This window comes from Lontra canadensis, unplaced genomic scaffold (assembly GCF_010015895.1).
Source record: "Lontra canadensis isolate GAN:19392208 unplaced genomic scaffold, GSC_riverotter_1.0 scaffold313, whole genome shotgun sequence".
Lineage (NCBI taxonomy): Eukaryota > Metazoa > Chordata > Mammalia > Carnivora > Mustelidae > Lontra > Lontra canadensis.
This window is the reverse complement of record NW_022631307.1, coordinates 81452-102014: the sequence shown is the minus strand read 5'-3', so window position 1 is coordinate 102014 and position 20563 is coordinate 81452. Positions and strand designations below refer to the sequence as shown.

The 20563-nt window shown below is 51.0% G+C and overlaps 1 protein-coding gene across 16 annotated transcripts in view; it reads left to right on the top strand.

Annotated features, from left to right (window-relative positions):
* LOC116862732 (band 4.1-like protein 1) overlaps nucleotides 1–20563 on the top strand; it is a 119298-nt gene that overhangs the window by 55329 nt on the left and 43406 nt on the right. For all 16 annotated transcript variants that reach the window (XM_032850129.1, XM_032850128.1, XM_032850127.1 and 13 more), the window contains 5 exons: nucleotides 12575–12768; nucleotides 13865–14029; nucleotides 15556–15660; nucleotides 16253–16295; nucleotides 19108–19183. In XM_032850129.1, the coding sequence (XP_032706020.1) occupies nucleotides 12589–12768; nucleotides 13865–14029; nucleotides 15556–15660; nucleotides 16253–16295; nucleotides 19108–19183 (569 nt within the window). In that variant the 5' untranslated portion in view covers nucleotides 12575–12588. The remainder of the gene's footprint in view (nucleotides 1–12574; nucleotides 12769–13864; nucleotides 14030–15555; nucleotides 15661–16252; nucleotides 16296–19107; nucleotides 19184–20563) is intronic.

The following is a 20563-nucleotide window of genomic DNA, read 5'->3' as shown; positions in this document are numbered from 1 at the left end:
CTGGCACCTTTTTGTGCATCTGGCTTTTTTTATTTTTTCCTTTTGAATAATTTCCTTTGGATGAATCCCCATCAGAGCTTCCTGTATAATAGCAGTAAATTGGGACTAAATGCCCAACAATAGGAAGATGATTGAGAGCGTTTTGGAACACCCAGTGGATAAAATAATATACAGCCGTGAACAGCCACAGAAATACTTACTCTTACAGCACATGGAGCGGGGCACTTGGGACGCTCCTTCGCATCCTTAATTCATTTCACGTCTGTGTGACCCAGGTGGGACAGGGTTAGATTCTGCCCGTGCGCGAGGAGATTCAGGTTAGGTTCTAATCTCCTTGAGGGCAGGGTTCATGTTTAATTCATTGTTCTATCCACCGCATATAGCTCAGTGATTTGCAAATGCTTGTCTGGTGAAAGAATTGATGGAAGGAGCAAAGCAGAGGGGAGTTGGCTTGTCCAAGGTCATATAGGGTGTAAGACCCAGAACCTGGCCTCCTCATCCCTACCCGCTCCATGCTTACTCATCGCTCAGTAGCTGTGCAGGGGAAGTAGGGTGAAGGGGTTCCTAGCCAAGGGCTTGGGACGCACACAGATCAGGGCTTTAGTCTGCTTTCCAGCCTTCTGAGCTGCCAGACTTTGGCAAATTGATCTTTTAAGCCTCACTTGCCCCATCTGTAATATGGACAGTCCAAGAATCTGCTTTTGGGGTTGTTGTCAAGATTAAATGATTTCAGGCATGTAAAACTCTTAGCACTGTAACTAGCACGTAGTCAAGCACCCATGAATATTAGCTGTGATGATAATGATTTAATAATGGGGAAGTATTTCTGATACAATTAATGTTAAATGGAAAAAAACCCGTAAAATTAGGAGCACTCAGATTGAAGTGGTGTAGAATTAGGGATGACCAGAGATAACAGATTGGGAAAGAACAGGCAGAAATGGAGTTTCAGCAGATATGATAGGAGGTCAGTAAGACTGATCAAAACAGATCTTCTAAAAATACTTTTTATTTCCCTTATTTTTATCTTTTTAAAAGATTTTATTTATTTATTTGACAGAAAACACAAGTAGGCAGAGAGGCAGGCAGAGACAGAGGGGGGAAGCAGGCTCCCTGCCGAGCAGAGAGCCCAATGAGGGGCCCCATCCCAGGAGCCCAGGATCAGGACCTGAGCCAGAGGCAGAGGCTTTAACCCACTGAGGTTTTTTTTTTGTTTTTTATGTTTTTTAAAAGATTTTATTTATTTGAGAGAAAGCGAGAGACAGCACAAGCAGAGAGGGAGGGACAGAAGGAGAGGGAGAAGCAGCCTTCCCTCTGAGCAGGGAGCCCCGATCTAGGACTCGATCCCAGGAGCCTGGGATCATGACCTGAGCCGAAGGCAGACACTCAACTGACTGAGCCACCCAGGTACCTCTGTTCCTTAATTTTAATTAGAAAAGAAATATGTGAAAAGTCCTAATAATTCAGAAGTCTATTCTCCCTTTGTCTCCCCAACCAAAATTCTTCTGTCCAGCAGAACCCAATGATAACAGTGTGCTGTGTGTCCCTCAGGGTATTTTCTGTGCCTACATAAGCACACAAACCAGAATGGGGCCATAAATTGCATCATTGTTTTACAACTTGCATTTTTTTCACTTAACTCTATATCAGCATCTTTCCATGTAGATATATATATATAAAATCTATAGCAAAAATTTTCACAAGTATGTTATACTTTCATAATTCACTTTTTAAAAAGAATTTATTTATTTGAGAGAGAGAGAGAGAGAGAGAGAGAGGGAGTGCGCATAAGCGGGGAGAAGGGCAGAGGGAGAGGGAGAAGCAGACTCTCGGCTGAGCGGGGAGCCGGACATGGGGCTCCACATGGGGCTCAGATTGTGATCTGAGCCAAAGGCAGCCGCTTACTTACTGAGCCACCCAGGTGCCTCAGTCCTATCATTTGTTTTTAGAGGGGTAAATCCCAGGGTGCCTGGGTGGCTCAGTCAGTTATGCATCGGACTTGGTTTCAGCTCAGGTCATGCTCTGCCCCTCCCCCCACTCGCTCGCAGGTGCGCTTTCTCACTCTGTCTCTCTCAAATAATAAATAAATCTAAAGGGGTAAATCCTAGGTAATTTGGCCAAGGCCCTGTTGATAGACATTTAAAGTTGGTCCCAATTTTACTCTATTCTAAATGATACTGACAATGAACTCTAATAGCGTTTGAACAATTGAAGAAAATGAAATGAGAGAGAGAGTCAGAAATGAGCATGAGGGTTGGCCGGGGTGGGGGGCTCTACAGGTCTGCTGCTCCCCACTTCAGCCCCTGCTTCTCAGAGCTGAGTGGGGCAAGGACCTTGAGGGGGCTGGCTTGCTTGGAGGAGACCCTGTCTCTGTCACTCTCAAAGGGTGAGGATGTCCCAGGGAAACCCCTTCTGCCAATGGACCCAGTATGGAGCTCACCTGTGGAATTTCCAGATTCTCTTTGGATGCTTTAAGCTGCTGCAGGAGTCCAGCTGCTGCCTACACCCTGAGCATCCTTGGAAAAGTTTGTTGCCTTCTCTGGACCTCGCTTTGCCCGTCTGTATGGTTGTGACAACCTTACTGACGAGAGCCAATGTTGCCACTCAGTGTCTGCTGTCTGGCGACACGGTGCCAGAGGGAGCGTCACGTGCATTCTCTCATTTATTTCTCACAACATGCCTTTTAGGCGTAGGGCTTGTTATTTTCATTTTACAGGCTCACACTGGCTCTCAGGGAGGCCCAGTAACTTGCCCAAGGTCCTCAAGCCAGGATTCAAACTCTCGTCCAGAGCCCATGTTCCTAACTGCTGTTCTATGTTCCCTCTCACCCGCTGCTGATCGGTGAGGACCAAGCAAAATGATAATTATAAAAGGATTCTTTAAATTGTAAAGCACCCACATGAGGGAGGGGTTGGTACTGCTGTTATTATTTCTACATCCAGAGCAACCGTAGCTTGGTTACATGGTTGACAGCGAGGTGGAGTTTGTGGGATGTAGCAGGATTGAGGGGGAAGAGCACAGGACTGTCAGCCAGCAGAGCTGGGTCCTCGTTCTGGCTCTACTTGAACTGGTGAGCTTCGTGACCTTGGCCAGCCAAGCTGGCCTGAGGGATAAGCCCATCTGCCCTGGGTGGCCCTTGTGCAGCTCAAATGAGACAAAGCCTGGCACACAGCCAGCTCACTGCCTGGCGTTCAGAGGATGCCCCGGTACGGGGAGGTCTCTGGTTGCCTCTGTAGCCAGCCGTGTGGTCCGGGCAGGAGGTCTTTCTCCTTTCTGATGCCATTGCTCTGCAGGTCTGGGTGGGTCATGTGGTCCCCCAGCCCACAACTGCACATCAGCCTGTGGCTCCTTGGCGGCACGGAGCCAGTGCCCACGGGTGGCAGCCTCTTCACGTTGCTTGGTTTTATTTAATGCGGTGCCGACAAATTGCCCTGTTCCTGTTGCTGCGGACAGAGCTGAGCAGCGGTGCTGACCACGGCAGGCCCAGCTCCCCTCTTGACCCCACCTGCCTCTGTTGAGGGCTCCTGGGCCTTGGCCGCGAGGGTGGCACGGGGCCCCAGAGGCCGCTCTCTCAGCCTGCACCCTCCCCACCTCGTGGCAGGCAGATGTGTCATTCACATCCATTCACATCCTGGAGGTCGTCACTCCAGGAAGGGAATGTTCTGTACTGGGGAAATCCCGGTGGGAAGGAGCAGCATCTCTAGAGGGGAAGAGTTAAGTCTTCATGGGCTCACCCTCTCTTGTGTTTTTTTCTTTTCATTCTTCTCTTTTTCTTTTCTGATTCCAAAAGTAATACATGTTCATAGTAGGAAAAGGATGAAACCTGGAGAACCCCCGAAAAAGCCGAAAGAAAAGTCTGTAATTCTTTCTCCAAGGGAATGCTATTATTCACATCTCTCTGCCTTGAGACTTAATGGTAACGATGCGGGCATCTAATATTTCTTAAGCCCTCATGGTGGGTTTTGACATGTGTTTAAGTGCTTATGACCTGGTTCGGGTGTCACAGGAACCCTGTGAAATAGGCAAGATAATCATCGTGAATTTTACAGATCAAGACACTGAGGCACAGAGACGTTAAAAGACTTGTTCCTGGTCTCCTTATTGCCCCTTTCGTCCCTAACCACTAGGTGACGCTGCTTTTTCCCAGTTTCTTCTCCCCTCCCTCTTTAATTCATTTATCTGTTTAGTGTATCAGTCAGATTCTGACAGAAGCAGAATTCCTCTCAGATGCTTACACTGAGGAGATGTTAATAAAGGTGTGGGCAGGATTAACCCACAGGGGCACCCCACAACATAACAGAGACAGAAGCGGTTTCCTCCCTTTGGCCTGAATGAGCAGAGGGTGGGAGTAGTGTTACCAGAACTCGGTGATGGCTGGGTCTGTGCCAGGAGCAGACCCAGAGGGCCTCGGCCACTGCCAGAACCACAGAGAAGGAAATTGGGAAGACATTCCCCAACTTCTCTCTTCTTCCACTCTTGAACCAGTACCTCGCATTGGTCAAACCCAACTGGACGTTAGCAGGCAAGGGAACTCCATCCAAGGGCCAGTCCAAGAGGTCAGCCTCCCAATTCTTTGAACAGGGCATGAATCTGGAGGTACAAATGGAGACTGACAGCCCAGGAGATGTGTTTGGATGGCGATGGGGGAGATGTGCCCCCCGATTTCATGAAAAGAAAGAAGAGTTATCTTGGTAACTGTGGTTATTGAAAACAGAAGAGTCTCATTTATTGCCTGGCATTCTCTTGGTGTCGTCCACGTCCCGTCCATTTCTCTCTCTCTTTGTTCCTTCCTTCCATTAGTTTCTCCCTGGTTCGGAATTCCCAAGAAGGCCTGGGTAAAAGTTGCCAGTGTGCAAGATTTAGAAGAGAGCCTTACTGGCTTGGGAGCCATTGTCATGACCATGGACACACAGGGCTGTGTGTGCCCTCATGTTGTCCCACTGCTGTGTTATGTGCTTGCAAAGACATGCTTCTGGTATACACAAGCATCTGGAATATTCTCTCTCTAAATTATATGACTTCAACTTTTTAAAAAAAATTATTGTTTAAATTTAAATTCAATTAATTAACATGTAATATATTATTTGTTTAAGGGGTACAGGTCTGTGATTCATCAGTTTTATATAATACCCAGTGCTCATTACAACACATACTCTCCCCAGTGTCCATCACCCAGTGACCCCATCCCTCCACACCCCCTGCCCTCCAGCAACCCTCAGTTTGTTTCTTGATTAAGAATCTCTTAAGGTTTATGACTTCACCTTTTGTATCTCAAAGTTCAAAGTTCGTTCATTCTCTGTGATGTCCTTTATCTACATGGCCCTGCCCTGGAGTGACAGGATAGGGGCTCTCATCCCTGTTTGGCAGATGAGGAAGCCATTGCTCAGAATGGGGAAGTGACTTGCCCAAGGCCCATCAGGTAGGAGGTGGCAAAACTGAAGCAAGACACTTTGGTCCCGACCTTTTATTTATTTATTTATTTATTTATTTATTTATAGAGAGAGTGTAGATAGCAGGTGGGGAGGGATAGAGGGGGAGGAAGAGAGAGAATCTTAAGCTGGGCATGAGCCTGACCTGGGACTTAACCTCATGACCCTGAGATCCTGACCTGAGCTGAAATCCAGAGTCAGACGCCGAAATGACTGAGCCACCTGCCGGTGGTCCCCATTCTGAATTCCATTCTTCCTAGTGTATTTGCCTTTCATTCTTGGAAGTTTTCCCTTAGCCAACCTCCCCGCTTGGAGAAATTAGTACAGCCTTCCCCCACCCCCACACCACCCTCTGAGACTGCCAAAATGCCCTATAGTGGGGTGGACTTTGGAATCAGAGAGACTTAACACAGCCTCATGACCTTGGGCAGATCAGCATGCCTCTTTTGGTTTGTGTGTCTCACCAGTAAAATAAGGGTGATAATATCAGGAGTTTGGATGGAAAAGTCAGGTGCTTAAGGTCTGATAAGTCATCAGGACAGACTGACTGGCTGGTAGCCAGAAAGGCTCCAGAGGTGGATGCAGCCCAGGTCTCTGTCCCCAGCTGAGTGCGCTTAAAACTCGTTGGTCTCATTGGTGTTTCATCCACCCATCATGCATGTGTTTGTCCGTTTGTCCATCCACATATCCTCCTGACACCAGACACCCTGGGTTTGAATTTTGGCACTGTTATGCACTAGTGTATGATATCAGACAAGATCCTTAACTTCTCAGTGCTCCAAATCCTTCTTTTACAAAATAGAGATGATAAAAGTACCGATTCTAGGTTATTGTGAAGGTTAAACGGTTTAATTGACGTAAAGTGCTTAGATCAGTGCTGGGCAAATAGTAGACTCTATGAATGTTAGCTTTGTTGGTATTTATCAAGAATTGCCCTAAGTCCTGGGGATAATGGCAGTTGAGATGGCTAACATTTGGTCTTTATGGAGTTTCTATTTCAGAGGAATAGAAATAAATAAGTAAAACGAATTATGTTTCATTTGTGATAGTTACTATGAAAAAAAAAAAACCCAGCATGGTTTCTTAATGGGTACAGAGTTTCTGTTTGGGGTAATGAAAAATTTAGAAAATAGACAGTGGCTATTGTTGCATGAATGTAATTAACATCATAGAATAGTTACACTTAAAAATGGTTAAAATGGCAAAAACCAAACCAAACCAAATCCAAAACCCAGAATGCTGTCACCAGAAAAAAAAGGGGGGGGACCCATTTTACTTATTTATTTATTTTGAAAGATTCTGTTTATTTATTTAGAGAGAGTGCAAGAGCGGGGGGCGGGGGGGCAGAGGGAGAAGGGAGAGAGAATCTGAACCAGACTCTGCTCTGAGCATGGAGCCCAATGCGGGGCTAAATCTCATGACCTTGAGATCATGACCTGAGCCCAAATCGAGAGTTGGACATTGAACCGACTGAGCCACTAAGGCACCCCAGAAGAAAGACCCACTTTAGGCAGAGGGGTCAAGGGGCACTGGATTGAGGTATAAAGGGCGAGAGCTGCCATGTCAAGAGATGGGACAAGCCCCTGTTCACCCAGAGGGACTGTTAGGGCAAAGCCCCACGCCAGGGGTAGGCCTGATGCAGTGGAAGGCAGAAGGAGAGCCAGTTGGCCAGGCTCACAGTGGTGGTGGGAGCTGATGCCACGGCCCTAAGCAGGGACCTTTTAACTTTGGTGAGGAGTTTGTGTTTTATTTTGATGATAAGTCATTAAAGGCTTTAAGGAGGGCATCTGAGGAAATGGACAGCACAGGGAATGTAGTCACGGGTACCATGATCGTGTCGTTTGGTGACCGATGGTAGCTACACCGGGTGTTGTGAGGTGTAGACTTGTCCATTCACTGTGCTGTATGATGGAAATTAACGTAGCATCGTGTGTCGACTATACTTGAATTACAAAAAATAAAGAGAGCATCCATTTGGAGTTTTGGAAAAATCCACAGGCAGCCCCAGAGACTCCTTGAAGGAGGCTGGGTGGCCATGTGGGCATGGCCTGACCGTGGTTGGGACCTGTGCAGTGGCTGTGGGATGGAGAAAAAGAACGAAGCCAAGGTCCTGGATTCAGAGATGCTGACTCATGCTAACCCTGGCCGTAGGGCCTGATGTATAAACCAGCTGATTCATTTTTAATGAGTTGGTGCAATGACAGGCCAAGTGGATATTGCGTCGTCCGGGCGAGGACATTGTCTCGCAGCAGGACGCCCAGATGGCAAGCCACGGGGCCCCTGGAGGGCGAGCCAGGGGAGCCAGCCGGAGCTCGCGCAGTTGAAGAGCATTGGCTGCTGACAGCCTTCTGGACTGGCCTCCGCCACACTGGCCTGACAGGGCTGGTGTGGGCACCGTCCACATTTACTTCTCTGGCTGACCTTTCTCTCTCTGAATCCTGTGCATTGGGGTTTTCATATGTCCGCGCCATCCGTCTGGCCTTGCTGGCCTCTGGCTCCTGGAACATCTCCTTCTCCATGCGTTCTGGGCTGGCGCTTCCGAACTCCTGCTTCTCAGACCACTCCCCGCTGCGGCTTCTTGGTACTGTTTGTAATTATAGACCCTCTCAGCGTTGTTTTATTGGGTGCATACCATGTTAAGTGCTCTCTCTAGGTTATGGTCCTGAACCTCTACCACCACGCTCAGAGGGAGGGGGGAGTATCTCCATTTTATAGACTGAGGCTCACAGCATTGAAGTCACTTGCCCACGGTCACAGAGTGAGCCAGTTGGGGGCGCCAGGCTTTGGGTCTGGATCTGCCTGGCCTGGGTCTGCCTGGCCTAGGTCTGCCCACCCCCTTCCCTGGTACTCCTGCGAGGAGTCCATGAGAGGCCGATGTCAAATCCCTGACCGTGGGCCTGGCCCCCAGCAGCATTCCATGATGCGAGTCTTGCCCTTTCTAGCAAAGTAACTTTTGTGACTCTTCCAAGGCGACCTCCTCCACCCCCAGTTCACTCCAACCCGTTCAACCTGCCAGGCCATTTGGAGCTCACCTTTATAGGCTTCTTGTTCTGAGGTATCAGGATGTCAAGGCCTCCTGTCTGTCCTCTGCGTGGGCCTACTTGTTCCCATCTCTAGGCATTTGCCCCCACGGTGACTCAGCCCAAATGCGCTGAGTCTGAATTCCCCCTTTTGGCAAATTTTAACTCGTCCTCACCCCCCTTCCCCACTCCCTACCCTATAAGCCCTCCTTTGGGTACTCTGGGTTGTACTCCTGATCGCCAACTCCCCAGAATCTTCTAGAGGCTGAACATCCAATGGCAAATCGAAATCGCATCCTGCCTGGGTATTTAACCATTTTCTGGGGGAGCATCATCTCCCCGTGTTGTAGTGAGCTCCAAAGAACCAGCTGCACGTGCTTCCCCTGGGGTCCCCCCAGTGCCCAGCTGGCCAGGCTGCCCAGCTGGCTCCCTCAGTCTCTACTGGCCTGGGCCCGGGCAGAACTGTGCCCATGCAACTGGCTGTGACAGAACCCAAGGCCAGGCTCTTGGCTTGCTCTCGGTGGCCGAGAGAGACCATACTGTTACCCCTGGACTTGTGAAATCAAGAAGGATCTCATCATAGGTTTAAAAAAATAATAATGATGTTATTTTTCTTTTAAATTCATAAAAAATTTTGGGAGGTACCTCGGTGGCACATTCAGTTAGGCATGCAACTCTTGATTTCAGTTCAGGTCGTGGTCTTGGGGTCATGAGATTGAGCCCATGTCAGGCTCTGCGTGCAGTAGGGAGTCTGCTAGAGATTCTTTCTCCCTCTCCCTCTGCCCCTCCCCCCATGCTCAGTCTAGCATGCATGTGCTCTCTCTAGAAAAGAATAAATACTTCTTTAAAAAAAATAAGTCCAGGGACACCTGGGTGGCTCAGTGGGTTTAGGCCTCTGCCTTTGGCTCAGGTCGCGATCCCGGGGTCCTGGGATTGAGCCCCACATTGGACTCTCTGCTCAGCAGGGAGCCTGCTTCCCTTCTTCTTTCTCTCCCTGCCGCTCCGCCTACTTGTAATCTCTGTCAAATAAAAAAATCTTTTTTTTTTTTAAAGATTTTATTTATTTCATTTGACAGAGATCACAAGTAGGCAGAGCGGCAGGCAGAGAGAGAAGAGGAAGCAGGCTCCCTGCCGAACAGAGAGCCCGATGCGGGGCTTGACCCCAGGACCCCGGGATCATGACCTGAGCCAAAGGCAGAGGCTTTAACCCTCCAAGCCACCCAGGCGCCCCATCAAATAAAAAAATCTTAAAAAAAAAATCTGTAAACATTTTAAGTTTAATCAGACTTTACCTCCTCATCCTGTCACACCAATCCCCTTGCATTGGAAGATTTTATTTTTAACCCCTCATTTTTTTTTTTAAATCAAGAAATCTCCAGGTATCATAGAAAAATCGGGAACCACAGTAAAAAAGAAGAAAAAATAACCTGTACTCATGCCATCTAGGAGCAAATACAATTAGTACTTTATTGAATATTCTGTATTCGTGCATATGTATTAATCAAAGTGAGGTCAGTCTGCACAGGCTGCTGTGTGTGGAGCTTTTCATTCAGGTATTTCTTTTACGTCATCTTTTTTGATGCTCTAGAAAGGATGAGCCATTCTTTCTGTCACCAGGCCCTGGCTGCGGGGTTCATTGGTGGCTCGGGCCACCTCTTTGGCTTCCAGCCTGGTCCTGAGTGCATTTCTCCATCCAGATGGTTCTGTTCAAGTGTGCTTGGGGCAGCAAAGTGCGGTGGGAAGCTTCATGGCCCCAGTGCCGGGATCTGGGGAGTCGGGAGGCTGGGTGAGGAGAGCGGGCGGGAGGGGCAGGGAAGGTCTGTCTGAGGAGAGGACGGTCACTCCAGTCTCTTTGCTCTCCTCGTCTCATCTAGAGGAGAAGAGATTGAATGATCTCAAAGCGCTTCCAGCTGGGGTCGATTCCTTGCCTGCAGGCTCTCCCGGAGACCTGGGCAGGGGAAGAACCGGGTATTTATTTACAATTGCTGTCCTGGCTGTTGGATGTGGTCTGGGGAAGGTTCATCAGAAAATAGGGGCTGACAAGAGATGGAAGTGGAGGGGAGAGCACCCGCGTCAGAGCCTCTGTGCCGCCTGGGCCCATGATGGTCACATGGAAACTGCTTTTCACAGCAGAACACCTACAGAGTAGTCTGTGGATCCTTTCTAAATTTTTTTTTTTTTAAGCAAAATTAAGTGGGCATTTATTTTAAGTGTTCTTCTTATAGACCTTATCTGGTATGATGACTGATATCTTTAGGTACAGGCCTCGGAGAGATCCAGGCCCAGGCAGACAGGTCTCCCTCGTTCCCTGTGAGGCCATGACCTCCCCTGGAGCTGCTTCTAGTGCTTTGTGTCCTGGTACAGAGTTGACATCTGGTGTCACGTAAGTGACAGTGAGCCTTTATTTAACTACGGCTTTAAGTCAAGCCATAAAGTCCAAGGTAATGACATGAGTGGAAAGCATTTCTGGGTGGGGATGAGGCCACGTGACCACGGCCTTCCCTTCCTCCTCATGTTACTTCTTAATAGCAGCATCAGTAACAACAAGCCCTTTCATTTGTGCTACGAGCTCTGGCTTGCAAAGTGTGACCTGTTCGGGTCAGCTCTTGTGTGGCCTAGCAGGGCCCTCAGGGGCCCTGGCTTTCCAGCCAGTGCCCTTCGCTTGGGGCTGGGCTGGTGCCCCCTGGAATGCTGGGAGAGAAGCTGAAGGAGACAGGGGAGTGGAGGGTAAGGGCTTGGAGCACATGTGTAGTACAAGGTAGAGCCAATGTCCGTCTGTCTGTTTGCTCAGTAGAGGCCTCCCGTGGTGAATAGGGTTGGAAACGGACCTGCCACATCTAGTCTAGATCTTTCTCATTTAATATAATGGATTTAGAGGGAGGCTCTAGGCTCAGGGGTGAGGGTTCCTGCCCATTTCCCTTTTCCTCACATTTTAGCTCCAAACTTTTATTTATTTATCTATCTATTTATTTATGTATTCTGAGGATCCACTCTGACCAGGGTCAGGAATAGCTGCTTTTGCCCCCCTTTAAAACAAACAAACAAACCAACCCAGTTTGTCAGTTAGATGTATTAAAATTAAAGAAGTAATTCCGAAACCTATAAAGTAAAAAATGAAGTTGCCTTTCTTCCCCCACTCATGGATCTCCCTCTTTTTCCTCTGTCCAGTTCTCAGTTACGAACCTGTCTTAACAGTTTGGTCAGTGTCCGTTCAGATCTTTTAGCACACGTGTACCAACACCAAGAGGTATTGTTGAGGTGGTTGTTTTGTTAAATATAAAAGCAGGGCCATGCCACTCTTTCTCCTTTCCTCTCCTTGCAGTTTGCTTATGCCAGCAGAATGGCTGGGCACTAGGGCCCCAATTCTCTGAAATCTCATTTCCTGCTCCAAGGGGAGAAGGGTAAGAGGGATCATTTCTCTAAGTCCCGTGCTTTTTGGGTGAATTCTGACTGCTCTGTGTGCGGCGGACCCAGGGCCTGCGTCCAGGTCTCCTGACTTCCCTCCTCCGGGTTCTGCGCGTTTTAAATAACATCCTCCTGTCTTATCCCTGCAGATCCATTCCCTCAACATCGCTGTGGTGGTAGCGGTGCGGGCTTGGGGCGTGAAGAGCCTTGTTCAGAGTCAGTGCCCAAAGGGCCCGGAGCCCAGGGCTCTTTTGGTTGAGTTGAGTTTATCCAGTGTTTATGGAGTGGCTACTGTGTGCCCAGGGCTGGGGTTGGAGAGATAGCCCGGCTGAGGGCCTGCCCAGAGCGAGTCACTGACTGTCCTTTGTGCTCCTGGCAGAGTGGGGCTCCCTGGAGAGCCTCTCATTGTCCAGAGGAGGGGCCCCATTCCAGGACTGGGCCTTGAGACTGGAGGAGGCCCTAAGATCTCTGTGGTCACAAGAGCGGGAGGGGGGTCTGTGACTCGGCTGCCCCTGTAACCCCTGACTTCTCTCTCTCCCCACCCCCACTTCCTCTTTCCCTCCCTCCCTTCCTCCCTCCCTCCTTCCTTTCTCCATGGCTCTTTGTCCATTTGGATCCATCTGGCTCTCTCCGTGTGTGGTTCCTGTCCCCTTCGCTCTGTCCTGTCACACCATCGCTGCCCCTTTCCTGTGTCACATGCTCTCCTTCATGCTAATGCAGGCGTGCTGGTCACCATGACAACAGAGACAGGCCCCGATTCTGAGGTGAAGAAGGCTCAGGAGGAGGCCCCACAGCAGCCCGAGGCAGCCGCTACTGCGACCACCCCTGTGACCCCAGCAGGCCACAGCGGCCACCCGGAGGCCAACTCCAATGAGAAGCACCCGCCCCAGCAGGACACGCGGCCTGCTGGACAGGTGTGTGTCTAAAAGCCTGGACATCCCTCTCCCTGCCCAGCCGTCCTCCAGGGCCAGTTCTGGGGGGGGGGGGGGGGGGGTGGAGCCAAACACGGATTAATTACTGATCTGTTACATGCTGAGCTCTGTGCTGGGGGTGTTGTGTGGTCATGTTTATATTTAATTCTCCCAAATGTACAGATACATATATATACATACATATACACACACATACACACATACATATATATTTATATTTTAATTAAGTTAGCATTATTCCTAACATGGGTCTTGAACTCATGACCCTGAGATTAAGAGTCCCATGCTCTGCTGACTGAGCCAGCCAGGTGCCCCTAAGAGAGTGGTATTGATTTCTCCATTTTACACTTGGGGAAGCAGTGGCTCAGCAGATGAAGTGAGTTACCCAAAGTCACATTGTTAATACAGTGACAGACGGAAATAAAATCTAGATCTGAATCCCAAAACCTGGTTCTTTCCACGTTATTCCTACCCCCTGAACCTGTCCATTCTAGCCTGGCAAGCCCAGGATGACCCCAGAGTAAAATGCATCCCCCTAAAGGAACAAGGGACTTGCCGAATCATCTAGCCATCCAATTCACACCTCCCTTCGTTCGGGACAGGCCGAGAGGGCAGGGACTTGGCCAAGGTCATTGAGGGCATTGGTGGCAGTTAGGACTAGCTGGCAGGGCTCTGACCTCCGTTCCCTCTGTGAGATCAGGCCACGAGTTCTCAGCCTCATGCTGGAGCCGTGACAGACTGATAAGGGGGAGACCAGATGGAAACTCTGATAGCTGACATGCTACTTTAGGGAGCCAGGGCAGCTCTGGTTCTGTGGGATGCTTCCCACCTGCCAAGACTGCCCCCCTGAAAAAGTGACCCCTTCCACGAGCCCACCCTGTTGCCCACGGAAGCTCTGCTTCTTCTCCTGTGTATACTAACCATAGATGCTGGTCACCCTGGGGGGCGTGGAGGGCGGTGGCTCTCATTTTGGAGACCATCTTAGCCCCGGCCGCTGTGTCCTTACTGTGTCTTCACGTGGATGAAAGGCTGTGGTCTCAAGCTCACTGACCAGACTTTTCCCCTATTGGACCTACAGAGCCTAGACATGGAGGAGAAGGGCTATGGGGAGGCTGATGGCCTGTCGGAGAGGACCACGCCCAGTAGAGCCCAGAAATCACCCCAGAAGATTGCCAAGAAGTATAAGAGTGCCATCTGCCGAGTCACTCTGCTTGATGCCTCTGAGTACGAGTGTGAGGTGGAGGTAGGGAGCGCCCCCACCGCGGGCCCGGCCCCCAGCCGACTGGCCCCTGAGCCAGCACAGGCTTCTGTGTGCTCTCAGCCTGGGCCGAGCCAGAGAGCGTCCATTCTTCATAGAGGCCTGGACTGACCGCGACATCCTGGAGCGATGACCTGGCCGGCCCTCCTTTGTACAGATGGTGGCCCCGAGGCCCAGAGAGGGCCGTTACGATTGCAAATGGAATTAGATGAGGCACAGGGTTGGCACCAGGAAAAGGTTTCTCCGGGGGGCGGGCTGTACCTTGGCAAGGAGTCAGGATCCAAGGGCTGATCTCTAGCCCGGAAGGCCTTACAGGCTTGGCCCTTCAGTCTCACCTAGCAGATACTGGTGTTGCAACTCGAATTGTTTTTATGTTTTTATTGAGCAGAGGAGGGGGTCTTCCCTTATGAATGCCCCTGTCCAGGGCAGTGGACAAACTGGTCACTTGAGGCTCCCATGATATGGGGTGCCCAAGGCATAGACAGGTGGACTCTCTCCCATCGGAAGGACTCCATCACCCAAGTCATGTGGAAATCCTGTGGCATGATTCTGTCCCACCATGGGTAGAGAGGTCAGACACCTCCTGTCTGGGGTCAGCCCTCCCGGCCCCACATTTACTGTCTCCCTTTCCTATATAGGCTCAGACTCCCACCCTAGTCCCGAGCTCTCACTCATCCCCTTAGAGGGTCCACCCTGGTCTGGGCACCATTCCTGGCCCTCTCCAAGTGTATGGAAGGGTCCAGAGGGTGGCCTTCCCTGAGAGCTCCGGGAACCACCTCTCTCTCTCCCTGGTGCTCCAGCCTGGTCTTCCAGGATATGACTTCTTTCTAGGACCTGGCAGGTTGAGTCTCTCTTCTCTGCAGGGTTGGTTTGGGTTTGTTGTTATTGTTGTTGTTTTGGTTTTTTTTTAATTTTTTTTTGTTCTATAGAAGGATTTCAAGGTGAACATCTTGCCTACTCCTAGGCAAGACTGAGTGAAATCCAGGGCAGTCCAGCCGGGAGCGCCACTCCTACCTGGGCAGCCCTGGATTTCACTCAGTCTTTGTGTCAGCAGAGGGCCAGGGAAGAACGTCTCACTGTGACTCTGAGTCCTGAGCCCTCCCCTGTTCTCTGCCCACATCCCTCATATTTCAGTTGGCTTTTCTCTCCCTCTTACACCTGAACTTAGACTTGTGGTTTTCTTTTCCGTGAGTCAGAGTTAACCTCCTTAATCTCTGTGAAGGAAGCGGAATCAATTACCTGCCACCCGAACTCCCCCAGAGCAGGTCTAAGATCTAGGAGGGCCCCAGCAGGGCTGGGCAGAGGGTAGTTGGTGAACTGGGCTTTAGTGTCACCCACTAAACTCCGAGTCCTACCCATCTGGTAGGACTCGGAGAGGTAGGTGGCAGGAGGGCTGAGATCCCCTTTAGACGCCGGGAGACTCTTAGGGATTTCAAAGGTCCTGGTGGAGTCTCCCTGCCCCCTCTCCCAGGTGTGTCCCAGCCTCACAGTCTCTCTGCTCCCCTCTTCAGAAACATGGCCGGGGCCAGGTGCTATTTGACCTGGTCTGTGAGCACCTCAACCTCCTGGAGAAGGACTACTTCGGCCTGACCTTCTGTGATGCTGACAGCCAGAAGGTATCTGTGCTGGGGGGCAGGGCTGGCAGGGGATGCCTGCTGTTGGGGACACCTCTTGTCTTAGGCCTCCCTAGTCCTGACCACACCCTGTGCTTTCTGTCAGTCCTCAGATCCTCATTAGGCTCCTTCTGTTTGCACATAGCCAAGACTCATCTAGCCCTGTCTGTCTCAGTTCTCTGTCTCTACCACTCCCACCCAGCCCTTTCTTGGGGACCTGCCAGTCACTCCCCAGATGGGTGCCTGGAGAGCCGAGGCCTGACTTCCTCAGGGAATGAGACACTTACTCTAGCACCTCTTTTCCACCCTCGGGAGGCCCCTGTCTGGGTTTCCTCTTTCCCACCGGTCCCACAGTCGCCCACCCCGCTGACTCACGGCGGTGCCAGACTCAGGGTGCAGGGTCCCAAGCCCTGGGCCCTCCCCTTATTCCCTTATTCCCTCCCCTCCCAGTTCCAGAGGGTCCAGACAGCTTAGCCTGAGAAGGGTGTTCCCTGCTTGGGGCTGTTGACAGGCTACTGCTGGATGTCTCTGTCTCATAGCCCTATCTGGCCCTCTCCTCCATCTTCCCTCTAAAGAACCCTGTCTTCTCTTTCAGAACTGGCTGGACCCCTCCAAGGAAATCAAGAAGCAGATCCGGAGTGAGTGGCTGGTTGTGGTTGGGAATGTTGTGGAAAGGAGGGTGGGAGCTCCAGGGTGCACGGCCCTGGTTGTGCTATTCCCTCTCCCTTGGGGAAGTACATTCAGACCCGTGAGTTCCTTTGCTCTGCACAGCAGATCTTGGGGGAAGGCAGGACATTGTTTTATAAATGAAAACCGGAAGCAGGGACAAGAGAAGTGACCATCTAGAGTCACAGAGCAGGTTAGCCTGGGAATCGTAGCTGCCTTCAGAGATGGCAGCTCTAGAAGGGACTTGCAGAATCATCTAGGACAAGGGGACAAATTGATGTCCTGCAAGCAGCCTTCCTCCTGTCCAAGGCGGGTGTAGACTTCTGTGATCGGTGACCCTTGACCCAGCTCCGAAGCCTCATCCACACAACGCTGCAGACCACTGTCCACGGATGGGAGTTAACATGTTAAGGAAAAGCAAGGCCTAGTCCTGGTCTGGGCCATCTTCTGTGTTTAACGATGGGGTGACTGTAGGCCCAGAGAGAGGCAGTTGCTTATCAGAAGTCAGAGAGTGAACTATTGGCCAAGCCAGATCGTTAGCCCTAGACTCCCAACACCATCCTGCTCTCTTTTCAAGGCCTGGGGTGAAGAGACAACCTGTCCTTTCTGGCCCAGAGAGGAAAGGCATATTGTGAGGGGCGGAGCAGGCGTCTCATGGCAGAAGGGGGGAGGTAGGTGGCCTCAGCCAGGGGGCATATAGTGGGTGGAGACCTGGAGCCTAGAAGCAGAGATGCCTCCACTGGGAGCCCCTCCCCCTTGGCTCTGCTTGGACTCCCTGGTCCCCGGGGCTGGAAAGCAGAGCCTGTTGCCATGACAGCAGGCAGCTGGGCCCAGGGATGCCAGCTGAATCTCCGGGAGGGGCTGGAGGGCTTCTTCCTGTAGGCTCCTGTCAGTTGAAGACAAAGAGGCAGGCTCGCAGACAGAGCCTGCTCCTCTGGGCCTGACAGGGTCCTAGGCCTGGGCTTCAGGCTGTCCCTAGGCGTCCCAGCCCAGCTGGCAGGCCTTCCTCTCATGCCTGAAAGGACTGGAGCACACACAGGCAGCTTGAGTGTGCAGTTCGAGGAGGACCAGGAGCTTGGAAAGGAGAAGCAGACGGCAGAAGCCTTAGAGCTCAGCATCTTTCCCCAGAGGAGGGAGTCGGTCCCCCATCTCCGCAGCCCCGGGCAGCACAGCCTGGGCGCGGTGAATGGTTGCTGCGTGTGGCCACCTCCAGTCCCAGAGGAGCGGGCCTGCCCCCTTCAGCACAGCCGCAGTCTCTGTCCCTACCTCTGGGACTCCTACCTATTCATCTTTGTTCTGCCTTCTGGGGCCAGCATGGAACAAATTTTTTTTTTAAGATTTTATTTTTTAGTAATCTCTACACCCGACGTGGGGCTCAAACCCACAGCCTGAGGTCCCGAGTCACATGTTTCCCTGACTGAGCCTGCTGGGCACTCCACCATTGTTTGCCCTTTTCTTTGTGACAGCCCCTCAGCCTCCTGAAGGAGGCACCACCCCGTGTCCTGGGCTTCAGAGCTGGGGACATTTCCTCCCAAATCTCGGTGCCTGTCACCTAGGGCACTGGGGGCACCTCTCTGGGCTCTTCTCATTGGCAAGGCGGGGATGTCAGGGACAGCACCTGGGACGTAGTAGGTGCTCTCCTGAGGTAGTCTGGTGTGATGCTTGACAGACGGACATGGGAGCCAGACTGCCTGGGTTTCCATCCTGACTCCAAGACTACTCACCCTTAGGGTTGTTGTGCAGGGTTAACGAGCTATTCTGTGCACAGCACCTAGAACGGTGCCGGCACGTAGCAGCGTCCGGTATGTATTATCTATTATTATTATTACCACTGCCGCTACTATTATTTCTGACACAGGGATTGTTCTCCTTGATGCTGCTTTTTCCAAGGAGTCAGCCGTGGTCAGGAGCCCAGGTTCTGGGGTCAGATGACCAGGGGTTACATGCCCGTTCTCCACCACTGACTAGCTCAGTGATCCCAGGAGGGCAAGATCCCTCAGAATCTTCATCTGCATAAGGAAAAGTTTACCTCAGGATCATCATGAAGATCAAACCCTTCCGTGTGCACCTCAAGTTCCTAGCAAGTGAAGTGACCAGCACTTAGTAAGTGCTGGAGATGTTACAGCTGAATGGCGAAGGGGGTGGTGACCATAGGGACAAGGACGGTAGTGACCACATGGCCTCCGGCCCTTTGTGACCATGGTCCTGCCTTGGCTGGGCCTTACAGCCCACCCAGGGGTGGTCTGTTCATTGCTCTAGATTGTAGCCTTTTCCCAAGTCCTCCTCTCTCTCCTGCGGTCATCCTTCTCTTGGCCTACAGAGTTTGTCTCCAGGAAAGCCTCAGCCTTTATTTCTCATACTTTCATTTCATACTTTATTTCTCTTACCTTCATTTCTTATACTCTTTATTTCTTGTCAAGCACCACACTCTACAGCCTGGGCCTCAGTGTCCTCATTTGCAAAATGGGGGTAGTCATCAGACTTACTCATAGGGCTGTTGCAGAGGTTACTGAAGTAATGTTTGTGATGACCAGTAGGCCTGGCGTGCACCATCACTTTTCTTTCTTTCCACCTTCCTTCCCCCTGCTATGTCACAAGTCTTTCAGCCTGGGCCTCGGTCTCTTCATCTTTCAACTGGGAATAATATTCCAGGCTTTCTGACTGGATTGTCCTGGAATTAAAGATACGAGAAAATGCTGAGGACTTGCCCATGGGCTGGTGCATCTGGGCCATCCACTGGGGTGATGGGGCCTTTCTGATTGTTCCCCTGTCTCCTCCTCTCAGGCAGCCCCTGGAATTTTGCCTTCACAGTCAAGTTCTACCCCCCGGACCCTGCCCAGCTGACAGAAGACATCACAAGGTGAGGGCTGTGGGGCCAGGGGGCTGCTGGCCATGTGACTAGGAATGAGGGCGCCCGGGCCTGGTAGGACAGTACATGTTGGCAATTATAGACTCAGATGCCCGGCCAGGCCAGGCAGACAGTGTTGACAAAGGAAGGTGACTCAGGGTAGGAGGAAGTGGCGCAAACACCACAGTCAGTGGACCCTCCGCTTCGGAGGTGGGAGGCGTCCCAGGCAACATTTCTTTGACTGGAGTTGAAATTCAAGAGGACATGTGCCATCTCGACAATTGCCGTTCGGCTCCAGCCATCCCTGCCACGTGGGGACTGGACCCCTTGTTGAAGTGAAGCTAGAGATTTGAGAGTAAAATCCACGCTTTTAAAATACTGGCCATGAATTCAGAATTTTTAAAAAACATGGTGGAGGCCATCTCTGGATGGGACAAGCCAAACACGTCTGAAGGCTAATGTTCTGAGTGGACCATTTTAGACTTCGGGGATAAGGAGTGAGTAGAGCGCAGATGGCTTTGCATGTTGGAATTTGGTCCCATGTGCTGCTCTGTGTACCTGTCAGGCATGTAAAGGTCAGATTAGACATGTGACCTCCCCCTACCCCCATGGAGGCAAGCCTGGTCTACCGGGATGAATATGGATTGTGTGTACAATCTCACAGTGCCTCAGGGCCAGGAAATAACGTGGCTTGAAGAGTGGAAGGAGGTGCAAAGCATTGTTGAGAATGAGAACTTCTGGGGGGCTCCTCCTGCCTCTGGAATCAGAATAGGAAGAGGCTTTTATCTAAGCCCCTTCCAAAGAGATAGTCTTACTTCATAATATCTGGGGCTGTGTCATCCATGTGCTGGGTCCTACACACCACCAAGAACAAGACGTGGGCTTGGAGTTACTCCTACAGCAGGGGACAGGCTTCTAAGCCAGCCTCTCTCCCCTGTTGGGTCCCTCCTGAATGTTGGCTGCCTGTTTGTAGGGCCATAGTCACGATGCCCACCCTGGCCTTGGGGGATAATACAGATGTCCCTGGGATAGATCAGATCTGAAGCCTTGGCCTCATTAGTCCTGCCCTAACCCCTAGGGTCGCCTTAGAGCCAAGATTTAGCTACAGGGTCTCAACTGCATTGCCAGGAAGGCTGAGAGCTGTAGACTGGCTTAATCCCCATCCCTGTGGTCTTACTCACTGGTATCTCTCCTCTTTGTGCCAGACCCTGGGCATTGGGCTTCTAGGGACACAGGAGAGAAATTAGCCCTGCTTAGGATGGGTGACCTCAGGGAATGGGGTGATAATAGCAGCTGATTTAGTCAAAAATATTCAGGCCCAAAATAAACTGGTCAGAATGACAAATTGATTGAAATGGAATATTGGTCAGGATGTTTGGCAGTGATTTTCGA